The 26733-nt window shown below is 36.9% G+C and overlaps 1 protein-coding gene across 2 annotated transcripts in view; it reads left to right on the forward strand.

Annotated features, from left to right (window-relative positions):
• Nucleotides 1–3271: 3271 nt before the first annotated feature.
• The window catches only part of LOC131159282 (GPCR-type G protein 1), a 97005-nt gene continuing 73543 nt past the window's right edge, over nt 3272–26733 (forward strand). The window contains exons 1-3 of one of the 2 annotated variants that reach the window (XM_058114037.1): nt 3272–3629; nt 8068–8168; nt 21179–21286. In XM_058114037.1, coding sequence (XP_057970020.1) covers nt 3415–3629; nt 8068–8168; nt 21179–21286 — 424 coding nt within the window. In that variant the 5' untranslated portion in view covers nt 3272–3414. The remainder of the gene's footprint in view (nt 3630–8067; nt 8169–21178; nt 21287–26733) is intronic. The other variant, XR_009137776.1, reaches the window with a different exon arrangement.

Here is a 26733-nt window from a genome sequence, read left to right on the forward strand (position 1 = left end):
ATCAGGCATCTAAGTCCAATGACATATCCTAGGAGCTTCAAACATTCAATATTGGAATTTGAAGTACTTATATGAGACTTTCATGTGATTATTTTATCTAGGTTCCTAAGTCTTCATGTTGTGAAGCTTCCAAGATTTCTTTTGAGTTTTATGCACTGCTTCAACGAGCTTCATGTCCCACATAACTTGATTTCTTTATATTCTTCATGATTCATGACTTGAAGTGTACATATCATTTAAGCTCTTCAAGTATGCTCACAAAGACACTTAAGTCTTAAGTAACCTTGATTTGTTATCATTAAAACGAGATTAAGCCTTGTTAGGCCAACACATATGAATGGATCTATGCGTGGTTTATGAATTATTGACCTAGGGTGGTCTTGGTAGGATGTGGCGAGTAGGTGAGAAGGTGCAAGGGGAAAGAACCCGACACCTCAGTATTAGGCTGGATCCCATTCTCCTAAGACTCGTTTGCTCCATTTTCTTCGTTGGTTCTTTGATGTATGTGAGATGTTTGACCATGCAAGTTTTTCCTCACATACGGGAGTGACCCCATTTTTATGAGTGTTTTTGAGAGTATACCGACAAGGCTGAGTTAAGACAATTGTTCTGTAGGTGTGCGAGGATTATTCGAGTGAAATGAATCATTCACTTTACTCCTGCCTTATGATTATGCTTGTTTATACTAATATTTATACGATGATATTAACTCTGCATTAGAATTGTTGATTAATTCTCTGAGGGTTATGATATCTTTATAACTATCTTGTTCAGGCATGTATGGGTGATTTCCTTTGAAGTTGTCTTTATAATGGATTTATTTGTAGAGAGATGTTTGTAATGATGCTATATGTCTGTATGTGAAGTAGTAGGAGTGTGTGTGTTACTTGTTTGAGCTTAATTGATGTTCACTTAGATACGTGTTTGTGGGTATCACCTTGAAAACCCTCACTAAACTACAACTCATCCACTAGGGCCATGTAGGGGGTCAAAACCTTATTGCATATGGTAAATGCAATCGTGTTTCCTGCGAAAGAGGAGGTAGTTAGGAATTTGTTTTTTTTTTTTCTCTGTAAATTTTTCTTAGTTTTTCTTTACTCGAGGACTAGCAAAGTATAAGTTGGGGGTTGTGATGTGTTCCTAAATATGTTTATTTAGGCCCTCATTTACCTATTCGATGTCTTTATTTACTCCGTAATTATCACTTCTTATCATTGTTCGGAGTTACACATGGTATGTTTCATGTTTCAAGAAATCAGAGCTTAAATCAAGGAGTTAAGCAATGCAAGGAGTCAATGCAATAATGTGGAAGCACAAGGCTCGACCAAGTGCTTGACTCCAAGGCTTGGATTAAACTACAATAGTATGACCCTGATCAACCATGTGGTGTGACCAAGCAGTCACAAGGGGTGACCAGGTCTAGCTGGAAGACTCCAGAGTGATAGCTAGTTGAGGATTTTCTAGAATGCCTTGACTAGGGTGCGACCAAAAGACCTTGGACGTGCGACCTAGTCGACGATGCCATCAACTAAACAAATAAGTAATTGAATATTTTCCAAAAGGTGTCAACCAAGGCGCGACGAGGAGATCTTGGAGTGCTACTAGGTCGACTTCGATTGAGTTCAGAAATCTACTATGTGAGATTTTTGGCGAATGTTTCCTGATTTGAATTTGATCGTGTGTAAACCCTAAGGGGTATAAAATAAAACTTCAAATGGATGATTAAGGCTCCCTTTTGGTTCTTCGAGGTTCCCTTGAGTCCCCTCGGGCTCCTTTTGGTGCTGTTTAGAATAGTTTTCTTTTAATCATCAATTTACATTGCTTTATTTAATTTTGAATTGCAAGTTCAATTGTATTTTCATTCCTGCTTTCTTTATATTTTGAATTTCAATAGAAGTTATACTTTCAATTGCCTTCTTCATTACCTTGTCTTTATGTTTGATTTCATGCACGATAAGTAGCTAATTCATTCGATTCTTTGGTTGTGATGAAAGCCTGGCCTAGAACAGCATAGCTAGGATTCAGTCAATTGTGCATAATGGGGTACGATTGTTAGAGAGGAATCTGTGTTCACTAGATAGGGTATACCCTGTTCTTCCAATCGTGCTCCGGATGATTGGTGCGAACTTGGCTATGCTATGCTACTCAAGCGAATTACTTGACCATTGAAACCCTAGTATGGATAATTGACCAAACCTAGTTATTGCACATTAAAGGCTTAGGGTGGATTCATAACTAGGGAATTGCTTTTTCATAAGAAATTTAATTCAATTTTAATCGCTTTCTTAGTTTAAATAGAAAACCCAAATTCAATCTTTTCTTCTTGTTTCAACATAGTAAATTAGATTAATTTGGTAAACCACTACATTATAGTCCTTAAGGATTGACACCCGACTTACTCACTATTCTACTGAACTTGGAAGTAGTTAGATTTATAAATTTTATCTTTGTTAGTTAAGGACCCAAGTCTTAGCAAACCTACCAAACATCTTCTAATTTTCTTTGTTGTAGGTATGTTTTGCAAAAGCATGGTAATGGGAGTTGACAAAAAAAAAAAAAAAAAAAAAAAGGCTCAATGGTATTGCCATGGTTGTAAATTAATTGAATGGGATTGATTTATTGAAATATTGCTATTATTAGACCTTGTATTTTGTGGCACTTAAGGACCATTGATTATATTATAATAAAGCATTTATAATTTATTTATTTGAACATTAGCAAACTATGCTACATTTGGATCAATGTAATCCTTATAATGATCGTATCTTTCTTATTTGTTTCTAGGTAAGAATATTAAACCTATTGACATATTTGTTGTAGAATAGCCTAATAAGAATTTAATTTGCCTCACCTTAAATTGTGACCTTGATTAGTGATGAATAATAATAAGAAGAATATGATGTGGTAAAAAAGGAGGAGAAGATGACATTTAGTATTGGTCACCCCTCCCCCATGTCTTCTACAGGTTTTTTCATTGTGTTGGTCTTAATTTTTACAATATTTAGGAAGATAATTGATCTATTAAGCATAGGTGTGTATTCGAATCGAGTTGAGTCGAGTCGTCGGACTTGACTAAAATTTAAATTATAGACTTAAATATTTAATTTATAATAAATTAAAATAAAAAAAATTAAATTATTTTAAATCTATACATATTTAAAATTTGAAATTTATACTCCTAAACCCAATAACTACCTGGGCCCATTCAAGCCCAACGCAGCTGGAAACGTATTCGGGTCAACCCGAATTTTCGGGTTTGGATGTTGGAAACATGCTCAACTCCAAGTTACTCTTCAAGATCGACCAAACCGAATTTCATAAGCAAAAGCTATTGAAATGTTTCTTCTTTATTTTCTTCTTCTCTGCAAAATCGATTGAAGAGGGAAAGAGAGAGAGAGAGAGAGAGAGAGAGAGATGGGGTGGGGATGGGCAGTGTATGAGGGTGTGGTGGTGGTGGGGTCGCTGTGCCTTCTGGGATGGGCGGGGCTATGGTTTTTGAATCGAAGGCTGTATAAGGAGTACGAGGAGAAGAGGGCTCTGGTTCAGATCATCTTCAGCGTCGTCTTCGCCTTCTCCTGTAACCTTCTTCAGCTCGTCCTCTTCGAGATCATCCCGCTTCTCTCTAAAGAGTTAGTTTCCTTTCTTTTCTTTTTTTCTTTACGCATGCATTCTACATGTTGGTATAGATGAAATTGTCCCCAGGGTTTTGTATTGTGCTTGATCTACTGTGCCCTGCCATTCTTCTTCAAATTTGATTTTTCTTTCCATTTTCGACTGCTTATTGGCAATGCGAATCTCTCTCTCTCTCTCTCTCTCTCTCCCCTCACACTCGTACACATTGTGCGCGCACTTGCTTGGCGTGCTTCTGTCTTCTCGTATCTTCAGCTCTACAGTTTGATAGTATTGTTTCCACTTGGTATGTCTTCAATCAGTGTTGGAATTATTTGGGTACATTTATGTATTATTATTTAATGTGCTTGGGTTGGACTTGGGGATTTTTCTTAATTACTGCTCCAATTCCATTGTTGCGTTTTGCAATGAGTTGGTGCACATGGACACAATTATATATATATAGCCCTATTGCTTATTTTATTTCTCTTCCGGGCATTTTAGCAATCAAAATCATAACATCTTGTATTCTTGGGTAAATCTGGTGGGCGGAAATATTGAACAAATGGGGCTATCTCGAGAACAAGGTTCTTTTGCTTATATTAGCTTAGTGAACAGGCTTACTAGGAAGTCGATTTAAAATATTGTTGTTGCAATTTTGAAATAGATTTGGTGATTTTGGGTTGTTTTTTATCTAAGGCGAAGATAACTGGAAATTCTAAGGAAATCAGTTAGTAGGCTTGTCTGAAATTGTTATAGAAAATGAACCTACAATAGATAAGCTAGTGTTTAGAATTCAGGATAAGAGAAGCATTTCCAACAACTAGAAAATAAGAAAAAATGTTTTAAGTCAGTTTGTTACGTAGAACGTAATGTCTTGTTTCATAAAGCAGGAATGAGATCGCTGTATGAGACATGCTTTAAAATGTGGAACACTAGGGGTAATGTATTATAGATAAGTTGGTGAAAAATATGTAATGGCGAGACATGCTTTAAAATGTGGAACACTAGGGGTGATGTATTATAGATAAATTGGTGAAAAATATGTAATGGCACACTTATACATCTTGAAGAGGATGTTGAGAAAAAAATGTTTTAAGTCAGTTTGTTACCTAGAACGTAATATGTCTTGGTTCATGAAGCAGGAATGAGATCACTGTTGCTTTAAAATGTGGAACATTAAGGATAATGTATTATAGATAAATTGTTGAAAAATATGTAATGACACTTGTATATCTTGAAGAGGATGTTGAGGTGTGTGTAAATCTAGAAGAGATTTCCTTTTGTGAAATAAATTAGTAATGAGTGCAACTAGAATTATAATGCAATAATTCTCCACTTACTAATAAAAAATATGCTATGTGAAAAATGTTGAATTAAAATGTTGGGTCATTAGATTTAGCGGTCCATATGAAAATGTACCATGTTTCAATATATTCGTACCATTTTGTGATTCAGTAGGATGTTAGCATTTTCTGATAACTATGGGTTAAGTTTTGTGTTGGATCCTATCACAAATTAAAGGCCAATGGCTGTGCTCCATGCCTTATATTTTGTAGCTTGGGGAACAAATGATACTTTCTCCAAGAGTGCAACACCCATCCTATTCTTAAATGAGTTGAGGGGCTGGGGGTGGGGAGTAGATTTAGGTAATATGCAAATCTTCAGCCTCATTTGTTAACACTTAGTTGCCTCTTAAGAGAGACCAGGCTCTTGATCTAAAGTAGAGTGAAACAACCATGTTTGGTAAACCTCTTAATTGGTGCTGAAATGCCTCAGATCAAACCAGGGATCATATCTTACTTCTTATTTGGTTAGTGGTCCATTGAGAAGCTCTATTGGACATTTTTTTTTGGATAAACAAAGAAATGTATTAAAGGAATAAAGGACTACAGTTGCAAAAATGGGATAATAAAAATAACTAGGGAGGAAAACATACCCTCCCATTACAACAGTAAAGTAGCCAAACAAAAGAGAGTAAACACAAGACAAATCACTAATGTAAGTACGTAACATCAGCCGATCTCGCTGCAAGTCTTCCAAAGAAACATGCTGAAAGAAAACACCAAAGGGATGCCAAGAAGACTACTCTGCTCTAAAGCATATTACTGGAAGTGGCAACATCTTTAAGGATTCTAGCATTTCTTTTCCAACCAAATGCACCAAATAATAGCCAATCCATTTGCCGAACACCAAAGGGACGCCAAGAAGACCACTTTGCTCCAAAGCATATTATTGTAAGTGGCTACACCTTTGAAGGTTCTGACCAAATGCACCAAATAATAGCCAGAACAGCACACCACCACATAACTTTCCTCTCTTTCCTCTTAGCAGAACCTCCAAACTCAATAATAGAAGCACTCAAAAGAATCTTGGCCCACCCAATTTTCTCCAAAAATCCCCAAAAAAAATTATTCCGGAGGACACAAACATCAGGAGATAGGGCTTTGTTGGGCCTTTGCTTCTGAAGTGAATCATTAGTATTGATTTTCTCAAGAATCTTGGCCCTTCCAATTTTCTCCAAAAATCCCCAAAAAAAATTATTCCAGAGGACAACATTAGGAGATAGGGCTTTGTTGGGTCTTTGCTTCTAAAGTGAATCATTAGTATTGATTTTCTCAAGGATGGTAGTCCAAGAAAAGGCCTTGATCTTTGAAGGAACTCAAGCTTTCCAAAAAGACCAAGGGCGATATTAGAAAAGAATCAAGCATGATAATCGAAGAAGCAAGCTCATTAGTTTCTCTCTCATTCAGTTCCCTTCCAAAACATGTATATAACTACATACAACATAGCTTGTAACACATTTTTTTAATTCTTCATTCGCGCTTTATTATTTTGCTGGGTGTATATCAGCATTGTTCTTTTGGATGTATGCAACACTTTCTTTTGCTTGATTAAAATATAAAAAACATTCTTGAAAGAAAAATGGTCCTTGTGGGGGAAAATGCACAAGCATGCACAATCAGGAAAGAACAATTTGGCAATCTTTAATTTGGACCAGGAAAAACACAATCCCTTGTGCACAGGCTCACAGCTCATGGACATAAGAAATTTGCATTGCTTTAAAGCTTCAAATTTCTATTCTTTCTTAAGTCATCAACACCTAGCTGGAAATGATATTTTGAAACCTTAAAGGTTTCTGCCTATATTTTTAAATATGGATAAGCTATCCCTTTTTCATATACATGTCTAGCAGCTTTCTATATTTACAAACATGCATGGACTGCATAACATGTAGTATGTACAGAACACCAAAAAAGGTTAAATGTTAGGCCTTGATGTGAGTTTTGGTGCAAATTTTCTTTCTTCTCCATGCAAGCCCCCTTCCTTCATCCACAAGCATGGAGACACACACACAGATGAAGACAAAAAGAAAAAGAAAAAATCCGAATCAGATTTTCCATGAAGGAGCAGTTGATAAAATTAAGCATTAACTGTTAATGCTGAATGCAGTTTTACATTTATGAACTGAGTTTTGAATATTATTACGACAGTCTCTGAAACAGAATAAACAAATAAATAAAATAAATGCCACAAACACTGCACAAGGCTCCCATGCCATCAGTGGTCTAGGGAGGGCAAGATGTACACAATCTTACCTCTGTGCTTGGAGAGACTATTTCCCTGTAACCTTCAAGTTTGGATGTAACACTGTTACCATTGAGTCGAGGCTTGGAAACTGAATGCTAAAATATTTTATTTGTTTTGTAACTAGCTGCTAAATATATGCATAGGATTTGAGAGACAGGGAGATGTATGTCATGGAGTGACATGGAATTTAGATTTTTTTCAGGGGGAAAATATCCAATATGTATTTTTTGTGGTAAGGAATAAATTTTGGTTCCATCCTTTCTTCTGTAGATCAAGGCATTGTTATGGTTATGCACTGTATGATCATTGCATGTTTGTTGATTTCCTATGGTATTCTTGCTAGAATAAACAACAAGTTGTTCGGAATGTTGATATCCAATATGTATTTTTTTGGTAAGGAATAAATTTTGGTTCCATCCTTTCTTCAGTAGATCAAGGCATTGTTATGGTTATGCATTGTATGGTCATTGCATGTTTGTTGATTTCCTATGGTATTCTTGCTAGAATAAACATCAAGTTGTTCGGAATGTTGTTCTTTTCGGGTCTTTTGCTGTCCGATCTCATTAGATATTGGAGGGCAGCACTTTGTGATGGATACTTATATTGTTTTTTCTGTTTTTATGTTCTATCTTTGCTGTATTATAGTTTTTTTACCCCATAGTTTTCTGAGGAGGACTTCTTGTCCTCTAAATCATGTATTCTGATTTTTAGTACTAATAATATTTTCTTCTTCTCTCCAAAAAAAAAAAATTTGCAGAATGTTGAAACCTCGATTTTTGTTCATGGTTAAGATGTGATAGATTGTTTAGGGGCTTTGAAAAAATAAATTTGTTGTTCTAATTTGTTCTATTCCTTTTTTAATTGTAGGGCGAGATGGATGAACTGGAAGTTGGATTTGTTTTGCTTGATAATGCTATTGGTTTTCATGTTGCCTTATTATCATTGTTACTTAATGCTGTGCAACAATGGTATGTTCCTGTGATTTTGCCAATTCTTGTTCATTTGAATGTTTATATTTTATTATTTTAATGCTTCCTTGTTACCATTGATACTTAATGCTGTGCGACAATGGTATGTCCCTGCGCTTTTGCTTTCTTTAGATGAAAAGTTCTACTTATGTCAATTCTCATTCATTTTATTGTTTTTTTTTTTTTTGAGGAACTGCCTTTGTAGTTTGTAGAGACAATCAACATGTTTTTCCTGTTGCAGAATTCAACCATGTAAAAGGGTTGTTATTTATGATCTTTTAAAGGTTTCAAAAGAAATTCTATTTATGTTATATGTGAATGTGATTGTACTTCAAAGTTCAAACTTAATGAGTTGAAGTTTGGGACTTTCCCTTTTATGGTTCTCCATACCATTCTTATTTTCTTTTTGTTAATTTCTGTTTCTTTTTATAGAAAAATAAAAGAAAGGAGAAAGAATTGCAAAGATTGGAGAATAAGACATCCCTATAAAGCGACAAAACATACAAGTACAATTAAGCCCCCCCACCCCTCATCCAATCCCTCTAAATATCTGACAACAAAACTCTCAGAAAAAAACTCCAAAGAGTGTGCCCAAAAAGAAGCAAGAAAAACAACTCTATCCCATGATAAATGGGAAGGACTTGTTTTTCAATTAAAGATCCTAGTATTCCTTTCAAACCACAAAGTCCAAAAAAGAGTGAACACAACACACTTCCATAACACCGTCCCTTTCTCACTCCTCCCAAAACCTCAGACCTCATCATGAGGAAAGCTTTGATAGTCATTGCCTCTTCAAAACATAAAAAGGTTGTCTCCAAGCTTCTCACCACCCAAAAAATGGAGCAAAAAGTGCTCACTTGTTTCACTATATTCTGAACACATAATGCAAGTATCCAGGCTGATGCCTTATAAGGCCTCCTTAATATCTAGACTGAATGCCTTATAATTCCTCTTTGCATGCAATGGATTGTTAGTGTTAATCCTGCTGAGAGCCTAATCTCACATGGAAGCCCTGCTCTTAAAAAGAGTCAAAGCCTTCCAAATAACATTATTCAAAGCAAAAAAAGGAGAACTAGAAGATTTCAACAAATGATAAGGAAAAAAAATTTCATGGTAAAAGAACTGGAAACATCCCCAATCCAAATTCTAGAGTCTTCTTCATTTGAGAAACAAAAGAATCCAAAACCCTCAACAAAATAGTGATCTCATCAAGTTCTCCTTCATTGAGATTTATGAAGAAATGGAAAATTCCAGGAAAGAGTTCCCCTCTAAAAAAATGTAAGGAATTAATGGAGGCATTATGAACTAATGGCAGTCTTCATTTTGTTTCTTCCTCATCCTTTTCCATGGATTTGGTCAAAGGTAGGTATGGAGGAGAATCTCCTCAAGTTTTTGCAGATTAAAAGCAAGATTTGCATTGAATGGTTGGGGAAATAGGTTTTCTCCAATTGGAGGAGAGATCCTGATGTATGGGTTGATGGATTAGGATCACTGCAGTAGCTTCATGATGGGGCCATGATTTGTCCTCATACCTTCTTCAGATTGGAGGATTTTCACTCGATACAAAATTTTTTTGGCTGATTTCAATATTGGGTAGCAATTAAACAGCTACAGAGGTAAATTTCTTGTAGTTGGAGTGCGTTTGACTAGCAGGAGGTATTCTATCTTCATACTAGAGGCTTGAAAGGGGTGAGTTGGCGAACGGTTTTTGAAGTTTTGGAGGTAGGTGAGGAAGGATCACAATTTCAGGAGTGTGGTCGGGAATAAATCTTTAAAATCAAATGATCAATGGAGTTGAAAGGATTTGATGATGGGACATTTGTTGCCAAAGATTTGATTGGGTGCGTGGCGTTGCGGCACTTGTGGAGGTGTGGTGTGATCTCCAGTGGGTGCGGCTGCTGCTAGTCCAGAGAACTTAGTTGCAGTTAGGGTTTGTGACATAGAGAGGGTTGGGGCCTGGGACTCCAAGGGTAATGGAGTGGGCTTGGAGTGGGTTGGGCTGGCTATCATTAACATTACTTTGTTTTTAGGTCAAATTTTGAGTGCTAAAGATCCAAATAATTTAAACAGTCAGCCCATGGTTTTAGTCAAATAATCTTCTACAAAGCAGGTCCAATATCCATTTCAAGCTTGGCAGGCCCAAAGCTCACACAAAACTCTATTTTGAGTCATTGGGGCCAAAATTAGCTCTGCTAACTAAAAATAGTGTTCAATACTAGCCAAAAGCCACATAATGGTAAAGTTGTAGAATCCTACTACAGTTGTTTCGCAGTTGGAGAAAGAGCAGTCGGCTATGCTCTCATCTCAGGCAAGAGATATTAGTCTTTTGAGTCTTGGAGGGCAGTAATTCTGTAGAAGCCAGATTCAATTCAGACAACTCAGAGAGTTTGGTTGATGCTTCAATACCTTTAGTGGGAGACAAGTGAGCTTCCATTGGTTGCTTTTGAAGAGGCCGGAGGGGGTTCTCAAGGACTAAGAAGCTGGCGTGGACAAGTTTCAGGGTAAAATTGATGGTTTGGGGGGAAAAAATCTTTCATCTCATAAGGTTAGGGGTCTTAAGGTTTATGCTTGTTGGAAGGCCGTTGAGATGGGTGTTGAGATGAGAAAAAGATTTGAAGGGAAGTGAGCTTATTATAGTAGGATGACAACCAAATTTTTAAGGAGAAATGCAGAGTGACATTTATGTGTTGTGGAGGCTCCAAATGCTCAAAAGCATGCTATAGTTGAGAGGATTAGCAAGGGTAAGGAGAATAAGAAAAATGGGGTGATGTCTCGGGATAATGACAGTGAAGTCACTAGTGAGTTTGCTTGTGACTGGGGGTTACTTTAGGATGAGGTTGAGGAACATTATGGACACAGTTTTAACTCATTTGATTTACTTGGGAATATATTGTTTGTGCTGCCATCTCCAATGGAACGTTTGGAGGGATTTTCTATTTTATAGGATGATGGAATGGATAAAGAGCAGTAGTGTGAGGATAGAATACTGCCTACTCCTGTGGAGGAGCTTAATGGGAAGGATTTTGAAGCTCAGCAATTAGTGGATAAGATGGTCTTGTGGCTATCTGATCTGGGCAATGGATTTTGACTTGATGGTGATAAAAGTATGGTGAAGAAGAGCCAAAGTGAACTAGTAATTTGCAGTGCTTGGTGAATTATGATGGAAGGGTTGGAGCTTGAAAGAGGGTTTTCTTGTTTAAATCTTATTTGATTTTTTTTATTTTCTAATTTTCATTTTTTTTTTGGGATTCCTTGTCGTCACTTTGGCTGTAATCCATTTTCTTTCTTATTACATATTTTTTCTAAAATGGGAAAAGAAAAAAAAAAAAAAGACGAGGAATCAACAAGTTCAGAAAAAAGCTCACACACCCAAATATCCTCCCAGAACCAAATGAGATTCCCATTGCCCAATCTGCCTGGGTAAGAGGATAGAAAAAAATGAGGAACAAGTGGATAAACCTTCAAGGGCTTGTAATACGGCCTTCTATGGATATATAAGCCCTCGTCCCCCCCCCCCTCCCCTTAACTTTCTACCCACTTTCTCCACCATTGGATCCCAAAAAGTAGAACTAGGTTTACCTCCAAGAGGGATACTAAAGAAGTCAAAGGCCAATCTAAAATTGGATGGCCTGCTGACATAATTAACCATTGTGAATCACTTTTGCCCATGTTAATACCAGCCAACCCACTCTTATACATGTTCAACTTTTCTTGACAATTCCGAGAAAAGTTTAAACCTTTCAGAATTTCATGGCAACCTTTGAGAAAAAGAATGGTGTCATCCGCAACCTGAAGGTAGGATTTACAACCTCCTCTTTTCTTACCCTAAGACCATGAATCACATCTAGGCTTCGAGCATGACTAATCAACCTATTCAACACATCAACCTCATAGACAGGAAAGGAGAAAGAGGGTTCCCTTGCTTCAATCCGTCAGAGTACTTGAACCAAGCCCTAGGTTGGCAATTCACAATTACAAAAAATATTCATTGTAGAAGTTCATTTCCATTTTTTTCTATTGAAGGCATATAGGATTCTAGGAGAAGGAATAGGAAGGGGTTGTTTAGTTGGATTTTGAAAAGGCCTGTGATAAAGTGAGTGGGTTTTTTGGGTAGGATTCTGGGAAACAAGTGAATGTCATTGTGCTTCAAGGTTCAAACTATATGAGCAGTTAGGGACTTACCCTCTAATGGTTCTCCATGGCGTGCTTATTTGCTTTTTGTTCGTGACTAGGAAAAGGAATATGAAGGGGGTTGTTGTTAAGTTGGATTTTAAAAAGGTTTACAATAGAGTTAGTGGGGCATTTTTGGACAGGGTTTGGGAATATGTGGAGGGAGTGAATGTGAATGTACTCCAAAGTTTAAACTAAATGAGTGGAAGTCAAGGAATTTCCTTGTAGTGATTCTCCATGGCATGCTTATTTGCTTTTTGTTCATTTCCATTTTTTGTTGTTGAAGTTGTGAATTGTGAGGATTCTTGGAGAAGGTACTTGTAGGGTTTGATTTTGAAAAGGCCTACGATAGAGTTAGTTGTTTTTTTTTTTTTGGATAGGGTTTTGGGGATATGTGGAGTTAGTGGATTAGGGGTTCTCTATTTCTAGTGGTTGTTAATGGTCAATCTAGGAGCTTGGTTCTTGGCTTCAAGGAGCTTCTGTCAAAGTGATCCTTTGTTTTTTATTCTGTTTGCTTTAGTTGCTGATATCTTGAGTAGGGTATTACTTGGATGTGAGGCTTTAGGTTATTTGGAGGGGATTTGGTATGAGTAGGGAGGAGGTTTCTGTTTTGTGTCTCCACTTTGTTGATGTTAATATTCTTTTTTTTTTGAATGATGGTTTTGAGGTTTCCTGTTCTAAATATTTTTGGGGTTCTTCTCTTGGATTAATTTGTTCATGTCCAGCTTGCTTGGTTTAAATTTGAGTGCACATGACGTCTCTCATTATGCTTCTAGGAGGAGTGGCCTATGACTTGCTTAGGTCTTTCTTTGAGAGGTAATTGTAATGCTAATTCTTTTTGTGATCCTGTTATGGAGGTCATTGTTAAGCTTAGTTTGCCCCCCTGTGGCTTTTGAAAAGGAACTTTTAGAAAAGAACTTATGAAAAGGTGCTAACTGAGATAGCTGTAAAAATTGTTTGGTCCCCCTACGAAAAGGGTGCTGTTAAAAAGAAAAATTTGTCTGTGTTCGGTAAAAAAGTTGTAAGGTGCTAAACATATTGAAAATGACTAAAATGGATATTTATTTTTAGAAAATGTAATTATGCATTGATAACTTTGTAATATTTGAAAAAAAATGAAGGGCAACAGTGGAATAGAATAATTATCTGGGAAAAAAGCTAGCTTTTAGTTTTTAAAAGCTTCAAATCTGTAGCTTTCAAAAGTTCCCCAGAAAAGCTAAAGGCTGTCTTTATAAAAGTTGAAAAAGCTGTCACCCAAGTGCATTATACCCTACTTTTATTTTTAAAAGGAGAAGCTGAGGTAGAAAAGTGGGGTGGGGGAAGTGCGAACTCACCCTAAGAGCTTAGATGGGTGCAATTTTAGCTATTTTCCCTTAAGCCTAGACGTGGCTAGATCTAAAGAAAGATTGGGGCAAGCCATGCCATTTTCCTTTAGAACTTGAATCCCTTTGGCATAAGGTGATCAAGAGCAAATATGGGCTTCATAGATATGGTTGGAATGGTAAGTTTTGGGTAGGGGGCGGGGTGTTGAATGTTTTCTATATTGAGAACAGACTTATCTCAGTTTTATGTCTTTGACTTACTACACATTGGGGATGGTTCTAAAATCCAGTTCTGGAAGGACTTGTGAGCATGAGATGCTTCTTTTATGATGCATTTCCACATTTATATAATCTTTCCTCTATTTGCAGTGCTCCTTTTACAAATTCTTATAATTGGGATTTGGGATGACTAATATTTTTTTCGAATCGTCAGTTCTTTTGGAATTTTAATGATAGGGAAGAGATGCACTTGGTTTTTTGAGTTCTATTCTCAAAATATGGTTATTAAAAATGCGATGTGGATCGTAGAATCTTACAATTCTACATTCCAAATACACCCAAAACGATACAAGTTGCAACAAAAATTGGAATAAAGTAGAATCGTAGAATCGGAATTGTAGAATCGGAAGTAGAATCCTACTAATCCTACTTTGTTACCTGGATTGCTTCCGCCCCCCCTCCCCTAAATTTTTTGGGCTTTAATATTATGGCTCAATACATGTTTATATTGGTCCAAAGGCCCCGAAAGGTTTACATTTGGCCCAAAGTCTTCAGAAACTGGGGCAAAATAACTCCCAGTCTTCCATCAATGAACAGATTCAGCAGAATCTGTATCTGATTTTCCTGGAGTTCGACACCTCAGTCCTCTACTCCTCCTTGAACTTCAGCATCCCAGCACCTGGATTTCTCTCCTGTTTGACAACCAGAGAGCCCTTCATATGGTGACTGGTGTTCGATCAGCAGCAGCCAGCAGTCTTGGTGTTCAATCAGCAGTTCTTTGGTGTTTGACAACCAGAGTTCATGGTGTTTGATAAGAACTCAGTCCTCAGTCTTCCTTCTTTGGTGTTCAACAAAAACACCTCAGTCCTCTTCAACACAGAGTACTTGTTGTTTGCTTTGCACCAGCCAGGAAAAGAGCCAAGCCAGCTGGGCCAGCAGAGCTGCAAAAGTATGCTCTGAAATGGATCTGCTTCTTCTTCTTCTTCTTCTTCTTCCACCTAGTTGGACTTGAGGCTTGGTTTGTTGTTGTTGTTGTTATACTTTCTAAGTTACTAAGTTTTTAGTCTCAAGACTTGTCATAAAGTTCCAAAAGTACAAAATTTTTATTTTACATTGAAAGTAGAATCTTAGGATTCTCCATCCGATTCTACTATCCGATCCAGTAGAACCCTCCATCGATCACACTTAGGACCCCAGTAGAGGAGGCCTAACAATGCTTTGTCATCTGATGTGTATGTTATGTGTAAGCATGAAACTACTAGTTATCTTTTTCTGCATTGTTACTTGGTTTGGAGGTTGTGGAATCATATTCTCAAGGCTTGTCATAAAGTTCCAAATATATAAAATTTTAATATTTATTTTACATTTAAAGTAGAATCTTAGGATTCTCCATCCGATTCTACAATCCGCTCTAGTAGAACTCTCCAATGATCACACTTAGGACCCCCGTAGAGGAGGCGGCCTAACAATGCTTTGTCATTAGATGTGTATGTTGTGTGTAAGCATGAAACTACTAATCTTTTTCTGCATTGTTACTTGGTTTGGAGGTTGTGGAATCATATTTTTAAGTGATGATAAGTTTTGGGTGCGCCAGAACATTGAGGAGTTGTTTCTTTTGAGATTTTGGGGTTTTGGGTTAAGGAAATTGTAGGATTTTATGAGACTGCACTGTACGCTATGTTGCTATTGTGTCATGCATTTGGTCAGAGAGGAATTCAGAGAGTACTTGGGGATACTGCTCTTCCTCCTCAATTGCTATGTAGCCTTATAGGTTGGTTTTCTATGCATCACTTGCTGTCTGCCTTTGGAAAAGACCTTGAGTTCCTTCGAGTCATGCTCAGAGTGTATTGAGTCTGACAGCTTTGATTTCTTGTTCTCTGTATTGTATATTCCTTTTTAATATCTTAAAATTATCTTTCTTTTTCTTATAAAAAAGGATTGGTAGCAGCAGGCGCCAATAGCTAATTTTAAACATCTCTGGTTGTTATTTTTTGAGGATGTTGATGCTTAATATGTTGCCCATGATTGTGTAAATTGACGAAAAATGATTCATGTAGCTGGCCCCATTGTTGGGAATTAAGGCTTGATTTGTTGTCATGTTGTTTAATATGGAAAGGCTAAAATTTGTCCTTAAAGTTCAATCACTTAATATTTGTATGATGAAGGTACAGTGTTTTTCTTTAGCTAAAGCTTTGCATCCTTGGCTAATTATGATAGTAGGGACAGATAACGAGAACTGGATTACTTTGCACAGTAACACAATGGCAGTGATATTAACATAACGAGGAGAAAATGAAATGTAATATTATGTTTTAATCTATATCATTGTTTGTGGAGGGGGGTTGAAGCACCAGATTTTCCCACTGAACAGCAAGTGCCTACAGACGATTCAAAATTTTGGTAGAGTTGATATGGATGAGGAGATTCTGATTAAGATGTTATTAAGAAGGGTATTTGTGCATTCTATAAGAACCTTCATTCAGAACCTGAAAATTGGAGACCAAGAGTTGATGGCATTACTTTTAGCACCCTGAATCCTTCTACAGTACAGTGGCCGGAGAGGCTTTTTAGCTAGGAGGAAATTCTTCAAGCTCTTAAGGATTGTAGCTGACTGTTCCAGGTCCTGATGTTTTCACCCATGCTTTCTTTCAAGCAAGCTAGGACCTGTTGTCAAGCGGGAAACTGTCAGGATTTTGAACACTTTCACAGAACAAGCAGATCTGTAAGAAGCCTTAACTGAGTTAACTTATGTTACTTGATTCCTAGGAAAGCTGGTGCCTTAAACATCAAGTGTTTCCGGCCTATCAGCTTAGGAAAGTATTTGCAAAATTCTTAACCAAGTTTCTCGCCTCAAGACTCAGGAAAGCAATTCCAGAAGTCACTTCAGCATGCTTTTGTTGCAGTTAGACAAATGTAGGATGCTGCCATTATTGCCTATGAAGTTGTGGATGCCTCCTCCAAGGCAATGAAATGAGGGGTGCTCTGCAAACTTGATGTGGAAAGAGCTTTTTGCAGTTTAGTTGGGATTCCCTCCTTTACATTCTCAAAAAAAAAAGACCTTTGGTGATCTTTGGCACAAAATGGATTCATCAATTATTGTCACTCCCACTTTTTCAGTACGTATTAATGGCTGCTGTCACTCCCTTATTATTCATCATGGTGATGGAAGTGCGGAGCCTCCTCCTGCAAAAAAGCCATAGATGGAGGTCTTCTCAAAGGGTTTAGCATTGGGAAGAATGATAGAGAAATAAAAGTCCCCATCTTCTCTTTGCTAATGACATCATTATCTTCTGTGAGGCAGATCCTAAGCAAATAATTAGAAGGTGTAAGGGCTGAAAATCAGTTTGGAAAATGTCGAAATTATTCCAATGGGGAGACAGCACTGGGGGGACACTCCTTGCTTGCATCCTGGGTTGCCAATTGGGATCCTTTCCTCTAACTTACCTTGGTCTCCCTCTTGGAGCTAAATTTAATAATGAAGGTTGAGAGATTTTTGAAAAATCTTTCTGGATGGAAAAGGGTTTACCTGTCTACATTATGCCCTATTTACCATTCCTTGCTCAATAACCAAAAGATTGGAGGACATTCAGATAAGATTTCTTTGGGGAAACATGGGAGAAGAGTTCAAGTAACGTCTTGTCAAATGGGGTTGCCAACCAACAGACACAAAATGGGGGATTAGGGCTCAAGTCCCTCTCTACCTTTACAAAGCCCTCCTTGGTAAATGGCTTTGGAGTTTCATGAACAAACAATATCACTTTTGGAGAAAATAAATTGTTTCAAATTATTGGCTTGACCATTACTGTTGGACTTCTAAAGAAGTTAGAGAATCCTATGGTGTTGGAGTTTGGAGATACACTTGCAAAGGCTGGGAAGATTTTTTTCTCCTTTATAAAATTTGACATGGAAATGAGGATAACATTTTCCTTTTGGCATGAGAGTTGGTGTGGCCTCTCTCCTCTTGGCACAAGGTTCCTACTATTGCAAAGATGTACTTATAAGCGGCCAGCTCCAACTTTTGGCCAATAATATCACCTGGGACTTCCCACCTGTGGGGAATGCCCATGATTGGGAGATTAAGTGCTTTGTGGATTTCTTTGGAAGCCTATACAAATTTGTTTTTGAAACATCCCTAATGAACCAAATGGACCTTGGACAATGACGGAAGTTTTTGGTCAATGCCTACTGTGAGAAACTCATATTGCCAGCAGTATCAAGAAGAGAGTTCCTCTGGGAGCTTATTTGGAAGATCCCTTCCCCAACAAAGGATCCTTGTTTTTTTTGACCAGGAGGCAACCTTGGAAAAATCCTAACGATAAACAATCTGCGGAAATGGCGACTGCCCTTGGTTAACAGTTGCTATTTGTGCAAGGAAGATGTTGAGATGATTGACCATATTCTTCTGTACTGTCTTTAGTTTAGACACCTCTGGGATTTGGCCATTGCCTTGTCCAGGCAGCAGCGGTCACTGCTATGACAGTGGAGAAAGAAATCTGGGCTTGGAAATTCGGTAAAGTAAAAGAAAGAACAAAAGAAAGAAAGAAAGAAAGAAAGAAAGAAAGAAAGAAAGAAAGAAAGAGCGAGCTTCTACAGCTTTGACTCTTACTTTCTCTTTGCTTATTTGGATAGTGTGGAGGGAAAGAGATAGAAGAGGCTTTGAAGGATCAGCTATTCTGCTGAATATGGATCAAAGACAGATGGACATGCACTTGCACTATGGCATAGTGTATTGTACATGATTGACTCCTGTACTCTTCTAGACTTTTTTGATACCCTGTTTCATGGGTGAATTCTTTTTTGGCAATGTTTTTGTACTTGGGTGGCACCCTGTTGGTGCCTTTTATTGGATTATATTTTTACTGATAAAAAATCATTATGATTGATTGTGTTAGTTATCCTATTCAACCATTTTATGGACATGGACTTGCACTATGGCATAGTGTATTGTACATGATTGATTCCCATACTCCTCTAGACTTTTTTGATACCCTATTTCATGGTGAATTCTTTTTTGGCAATGTGCTGCCATTTGAAATTCAAGCTTAGCTTGATTCCTATTCCTTAGCTCTATTTTTTATAATTTTTTTATATTAACTGGAATTCAGCTCCCGCTGCATGAGTATGTATAAGGGAAAATGAGAAAATTTTTGAAGAAAAAGGAAAAATAGAAATTTATTTTTAAAACAGACAAATAGAAGAGTGGTGATAGGCAGTTAAGTAGGACTGGGCAGTTAAAGTAAAAAGTCCTGAAATAAACTGATTCTAGAAATTTTTTACATGTTGTTAGAGGAAATTCTAGGAAACATTTTGATACCCACATAAAGGAGTTTCCTTTATGTAATAGGACATGAATTAAACATTAAGGGACACTAGTCAAGTGAAATTATAGAAGTCTCACATTGTTAGGCAAGTGCATAGGTTTGAGTTTTGGGAGTGGCCAGCACATGTGAAAATATTGAAGATTACGGCTATATCTTTATCTCCCCTCTTAAGATCACTCGCAGCAGGATCAACACTAGATGATGGAACTAGAGGGCATCCCCAGATCTCAAGGCTCCCTGCATTGTGAGGATAGGTGGAGGGTTGTTACAGTGTATGCAGCCTTACCCGTAATTTTATGTAGAGAGGCTGTTTCCTTGGACTTAGAACCCGTGACCAACCGGTGACAAAGGAGCATGGTCTTAAAATTTCCATGAAATTTTTGAAGTTTTTGTTGAAATTTCCGCTTTTTTTCGCGCTCGAATCGAAATGGCTGTCGATTTTTGTCTTGCATAATTTCCATTGAAATTTCATTGAATCATCTGAAATTATTGAAATCTCAAAATTTTAGCAGAACTTGTCAATATTTTAACTATAGAATGAGATTTCCTTCTAATTCAAATGAGAGGTTTAGACACAAAGTGAAATTCCTCTCTTAATTTATCATTTTTTATCGAAGCAAAATTTCAAGGGCTTTTAAATTACATGAAAAGTTGAACTTTCAACATCATTTTATTTGACCATTAATGTCTAGGACTCTAGATTATATTTATTTATATAATAAATAATATTTAATTGGTTTATGAATTTCATTTATGTTAACCTAATACGTTTAACAAACATATTATATTACAACTATAGCACCTCATACACATAGATGCATATAGATGTATTTATTTTATATATTAGTCCTAAAACTTACATTATTATGTTTGTTAAGTATTTCTAAAGTTTCATAGAAGAATTTCATGCTCTACTACTAATTTCCATCCTTTTTTTTTTTTTTTTTTTATAAAAAAAAATCAAAATCGAAATTTCCATATTTTGGAGCTTCAAAATTTTAGTCTAAATTGAAATTTAAGACCTTGAAAAGGAGCAACCTTACACCACTCTTCTCTCCAATAATTCTGTTTTTTTTAATGGGAAAAATAAATGATGCTTCTAGTTATTTAACAAAAAAAAAAAACAGACATCCACACCACAAAAAATGATCATTATGTGTTAAGTATTGTTCAGACTTAAGATATAAATTCATCTTAAATAGTGTTGGTTTTGTAGTTATCTGATTTTAATTAGTTTATTTGAGCTGATTGGCTAACATTATTACTCTTGAGTCAAAGTGTATGACTTGGGTCTTTAGATGGTTGGATCTTGGTCCCAGGACGTAAGACCAGCATAATGTGATGCAATTTCAGTGATCACCTCAGCCACTAAAATGCTGCAAGGCTAATTATTCCACTAACTTACCTTTGTTTGCCATATTATTTGTTTATAAATGTAATTGTAACAATTTTGGTTGAAGTACACCTACACTTTGACTAGAATTTCCATATATAATTTTTCTGGTTATTTACTTTTTCTTTTTGGAGGACATCTTGTTTTCTCACTATTGCACTTTTTGATTTGTTGTTAATATAATTTTTTCTTATACTAAAGCAATTACTTCTAACTTTCAACTTCTAGAAGATTGCCCCCACTCATAGGACCTAATAATATCTTGGAGATAAAAAACATTCATCAAGAACTAGTAACATGTAACTATTCATTGTATTATTCCTTAAGAAGCTAGGCCCAAAACATACTGCAAAGTTGGTAAGTTTCACCTTTTATTCATGTTTCTTGCAATCATGTCTGTAGAGCAGAATATCCAATTTTTATTTAATAAAGAATAACATCATAGGCTTATGAATGCCAACGGTTGCATTTACACACCCTCTATTTTTTTGGCAAGCATGCAAGTAAATCAATTCTGCAACATGTAACTTTTGTTAGGCATCTCTCTCTCTCTGATTGAATCTCAGATTTTTTTTTTGGTCGTAGGCGTGAGGAAGGAACGAGCTGCTCTTGGAGCTGTCTTATTCTTGGTTGCTTTTCTCTATGCTTTTTGGCGCATGGGCATTCACTTTCCCATGCCTTCACCTGATAAAGGTTAAGTTACTTTCTATTGAGGTCACCTCAAAGAGAAGGCTTTAAGTGACTATGTATTGTTGTTCACTTCATCGGGAACTCTCTCTCTCTCTCTCTCTCTCTCTCTCTCTCATGTGCATACTCCCTATCTACAATTTTTATTTGAATAAATAAAATATATACTCTTGATTTTTTTATTCTCTTCGTGTCCCTACTGCTTATCAACCTAGTATTGCCATTGTTGTGCCATAAACTTTATGGATATCTATATATATATGTGTGTGTGTGTGTGTGTGTATGTATTTATCTTTGCTTTTATTTATTGTAATTTTTTTTTTTTGTATTTTAAAGCAAGTGATTGATACATGCTTCCTATTAGCATTCTTTGTGCCTTTATTTTCTGAACAATGTCCAACACCTAGTCATTTTCTAGTTGATTTACATAGCTGCTTGAATATTCTTATCTCTGCATGCTCTAACATGCTGACTACCATGCAAGAATGCGTCAATGAGGTACACTGTTCATTTGTATGGTCTTCATGATGCAGGAAAAGCAACAAATCTGCAGTCTAATTGTGGCAAATGGCACAAACTGAACTATTATGAATCCTTGAGCAAAAGAATTACTTAAAGTTGTATAGATGTCTTTATAAAGCAGTTGTATGTGTTGCTATGTCATTTGCTGATCCTTACTTGACACTTCTTGGGAGGCATATCATGTGTGCATTGTGATGATAGAATTTTTTTTTTTTCAAATTTGACATTTGGTGGACACTTGTTTGACTTGTTATTGGATAAATTCGGATGTGGAATTTCTTTAATTTTAAAGGTAGTTTATGATTTTATAGATGAAAGAAGCTATATCTAATCATTGAATGAGCTTGTCCCATGTTTCTGTCCTTTCTTTTTTTGTTAAGAAATTTTCTGTTTTGATTTGCTTGCATCTTACCAAATCAGTTGCTTAACAAAACGGATTAACATTTTATCCAAAAAAAAAAAAGGAGAATAACTTTTCTTTTTGATAGGCAAAAGAAAAAGCACATGATTGCATTGCTGTTGCTGTTGGAACTTGAAAACTGGTAGATTCTTGGTGTTTGACACCGGAATGTTTCCTTAAATATTGTCTTCTAAATTAAGCTTCAAAAAGTTCTTGGAATTTTTCAATGAGAGATTGAACTTTTGATAAAAACAAAGCAGCAAGATGCACAAAATAAGGGTGAGTTATCCTTCTGAAAGGAAAAAGCTACTACAATATATTAAGTTTGCTAAATATGAGATGCCAAACTGAAAGTGAATCCAAAAACTAAAAATCCATTGTGCTTATGGAGGACAAGACAACCCTTGAACTTTTCTATGGTTGTGGACCCTGCATAGCTAGATGATTGACTGCTTCATCTGTCAATCTACTTATTTAAGAAATCTTCATGCTTTTGTGATGAATGATGATTCCCATATTTCAAATATCTCGAACTCTTCGCTGATTCTTCATTTCCTCCCCAAGTTCTTCCAAAAGAGCTACTACATTTGCTTTAATGGCAAGGCAAGTATCTAGAGAATTAGGAGTAACTTGGTCATGATTTCAGGAATTTCATCTAGCTGCTACTTGACCCTGGTTATTTGAAGATCAACAAACAAAATTTAGCTTGATTGTTCTCTTTCATGGGGGCTCAAGGCTTCAAAAGCATGATGCTAATGACTTCCCTTTGGCAAGGAATCGGAGGCCAATGAGCCAAATATTGATGGAAACTACACTAGGAGACATATGGCAATCTTATATTATTAACTCCAGGATGTATGGTAGAGTGCTTTGCTTGTAAACTTTCAGAAGAATGTTAAAAGGAAAAATAACTGTTTTAAAGTTGTCTTTGAATAAATATTTACATCAAGGATGCTATAGAATAATAATAACTATTCATAATTTGGTTAGTTGAATCCAACAATGTATTACTATCCCAACTTTTTTCGTGCTCACTAATGGGGTGATATGTAAGCTTGACATGGAGAAAGCATTTGACCATGTGAATTGAAGCGTTCTTCTTTATATTCTCAGAAGAGTGGCTTTTGGGGAGCTTTGGTGTAGATGGATTTAACAGTTTATCACTGCCCCAACTTTTTTTGTACTCATTTAAGGGCTGTCCCTAGGACTTTTTCCTCTCTTCTAGAGGTCTAATTCCCCTGTTTCATTTATCATGGTTATGGAAGAATTGAGTTTTTTATTAAAAAAGCTACCGAAGGAGGTCTTCTCCTACAGAAGGAATGGGAGTGTCTTGGAAGTCTCATCTTCTTTTTGCAGATGATACCATTATCTTTTGTAAGGAGGAACCTCTGCAAATCCTCAACCTTAGGTGTATTCTCATTTCTCCTCAGTTTCGATGCAGCTTCAAGTCTAAAGGCGAATTTAGGAAAAAGTGAGATTATTCCAGAGGGGTTTTGTACATGTCGACTCTCCCAGCGGCAACTTTTGGTTGCAAAATAGGGGCTTTTCCTATTACCTGTCTTGATCTCCCCCATTGGAGCCAACTTCATAGTTACAGAACTTTGGGACACCATCATTAAAAGTTTAGAAAGAAAATTGGCTAGCTGGAAAAGGAATTACCTCTCAAAAGCTGGAGACTTACCTTAATCAAGAGCACACTTTTCGACCTCCTGGTCTGTTTTATGTCCCTTTTCCTTATTCCTTGCTCAATTGACAAACGGTTGGAAGGAATTCAAAGGAGATTAGTGTGGGGGAGCTTGGGAGAGGATTTCAGATATCATCTTGTTAAATGGGGGCAATAAAACAACCCATTCAAAATGGAGGCTTGGGGCTTAAATCTCTCTCTACTTTCAACAAGGCCCTCCTTGGGAAATCACTCAAGAGATTCATGAAGGAGAAAGATCATTATTGGTGTGAAATCATTGCGCATTTAAATATGATCCTCGCCGTAACGGCTGGCCACGATTGAAATGAGATGTGCTTATGGCGTCAATGTTTGGAAATTTATCAGGAGTGGTTAGCATAAATTCTTCTCCTAATCAAATTCCAAGTTAGGAATGGGGACAACATGTTTTTTTTTTTTTGGCATGATAATTGGTGTATCTAGTCCCCTCTTTAACACTAAATTTCCCTTCGATTTTCTGTCTTTCCTGAAAAAGATGCTTTAATCGGTGATCACCTTCAGCTTACGGAGCATGAGCTCTCCTTGAATGTTCCCTTATAGACTCTCTCACAGAATTTTATGGCAGCTTGCACAAAACCCAATATTAGAACAGTTCTAATGATCCCAAGTGGATCCTGGATAAAAATGGTTGTTTTACAGTCATATCCTATTGCAAAATTCTCACTCTTCTGGCAGCTGCCAACAACAATTTCCCTTGGAAGCCTTTCTGGAAAGCGCCAGTCCCAACAAAGGTCACTATTTTTGCATGGGAGGCAACTCTTGGGAAGATTTTGATCACTTTGCAAAAAAGAGGTCTGGTTCTTGCCGACATGTGCTACTTGTGTTTGAACAATGCTGAATCAGTCGAGCACATCCTCTTGCTTATGGACGAGACATTTTTGGAATCCGGCGAGTTCTCTAATTAAGCAGCAGTGGGTTACTGCCAGAATAGTGGAAGGTGAGTTATGGGCTTGGAAAGGAATCCACTTGAGCAAGGAAGGGAAGAAGGTTTTGTCCCTCATTTCCCTTTCCATCTTTGGGCTGTGGGAGGAAAAGAAATAGGAGAGCTTTTGTAGAAACGACTACTCCCTTCATGTTGTTAAAGACCGATAGGTTGCTACTTGTTGGCATAGTGGTTTGGTTGTGAGTGACACTCATGTAATGCTTTACTTTTTTGATACCCTGCAATGTGGATGATTTTCTTTCTGTTGTTTGTACTTGTGTGGCATTCCCTTGATGCCTTTTAATGAAATCTTTTCTTTGCAAAAAAATTTTTAGTTGTAGGGCGGTTTGTAGGTTTAAGGAAGAGGGAGGTTTGGCTCTTGGAAAGTTGGTGTCCAGAAACGTCGCTTTGATAGGTAAATGGATATGGAAGTTTCCCTTTAAGGAGAATTCCCTTTGGCACAAGTTATTAAAAGTAAAATTGGTATGTAGGAGAATGGGCGGGATGCTAATGCGGGGATAAGATGTTCCATTGAGAGTCCTTGGAGGTGTATTTCATACATTTATTCTTTTAATCTTTTTACTAAATTTTTTGTTGGGAATGGGTCTCAAATTCTTTTTTTGGAAGATATTTGGGTGGGTGGGTATGTGTTTTTTCATTTCTTTTCCTTAGTCTCTATTGGCTATCCTGGCTGCACAATGGGATATTTCCTCTTTTTTGATCATTAATGGGGGTGACTTTTCTTGGGATTTTCATTTTCATAAGTCTCTTAATGATAGGGAGGTGGAGGAACTCTCAGCCTTCTTGTGTTCCTTGAAGGTTTTGGTCATTCAAATAGAAGGGGCACTCGGATTTGAACTCTACATCCTTCAGGGGACTTTTCTTCGATCATTTTATTCAGATAAGCATGCCCTTTGAGCTTTATTGTATTATTTGGAAGGCCAAGGTACCCTCTTAGGATTTGTTGGTTTGTTGTTCTTAAACAGAGTTAACACCTACAATCTGTTGTAGATGAGGAGGTTTACTAAGGCTTTACCTCTGGATGTGTGCTACCTTTGTTTTGATAAGTTTATCATCTCTTTCTGCACAGTTCCTTTTTTGTGGAGAGTTTGGAGCATTTTTGGTCTTTTGCGGAGAGTTGGGTTTGTCCAGTGGAGGATTTGTTGGCTATTTCCTTCACAGGGTTTAGTAGGAGTAGAGACGGTTTGGCTTTTTGGAGGTATGTGATTCTTGCTATTTTGTGAGGTATTTGGTTGGAGAGGAATGTGCTTTGGTTTTGCAGTCACAGTAGGTGTACTTCGAGTATCTGCTCTGAGTCCTTATTTTTGCATTAGTGATGAATGAACTCACTTGTAGTAAAATGAGGTTCCATGGTGTAAGTTTGCAAAGATATTGTCTTGATTGATGAAGCTAGGAAACTAGAATCTAAGTTAAGGTTATGGAAAAAGGCTTTAGAATCTGTAGGTTTAAGGATAAGTAGAAATAAGACAAAATATAAATGGTAAATTAGGGGTTTGGAAAGAATAGAAATGTAGGAGAGTTACTATTGGTCAACTTTTGGGGTTTTGGAAAGAATAGAAATGGTAGAGGCGTAGAGCTCTTTGGAGTGCTGCTGTTTTCGCCATCCTTTGGACCTTGTGGATTGAGAAGAATGCTAGGATTTTTAAAGGTGCTCAACCAGCTCGCAGCTATTATGGGATAGATCAGCTTTCTTCGCTTCCTTTTTGGTACACTCTTTTGGACTTTCTTCTTGGGGATTATCGCTGTCCAACCTCGTAAGGAATTGGAGGCATCTCTTTTATAATTCATACTTCTATTGTTTTTTATTTGTTGTTTTCGGTACTCTAGATCTCTGGGGCTTTGCTTCTCAGCTTTTAACAATATTG

This window comes from Malania oleifera, chromosome 7, assembly GCF_029873635.1.
Source record: "Malania oleifera isolate guangnan ecotype guangnan chromosome 7, ASM2987363v1, whole genome shotgun sequence".
In the NCBI taxonomy this organism is placed as follows: Eukaryota; Viridiplantae; Streptophyta; class Magnoliopsida; order Santalales; family Ximeniaceae; genus Malania; species Malania oleifera.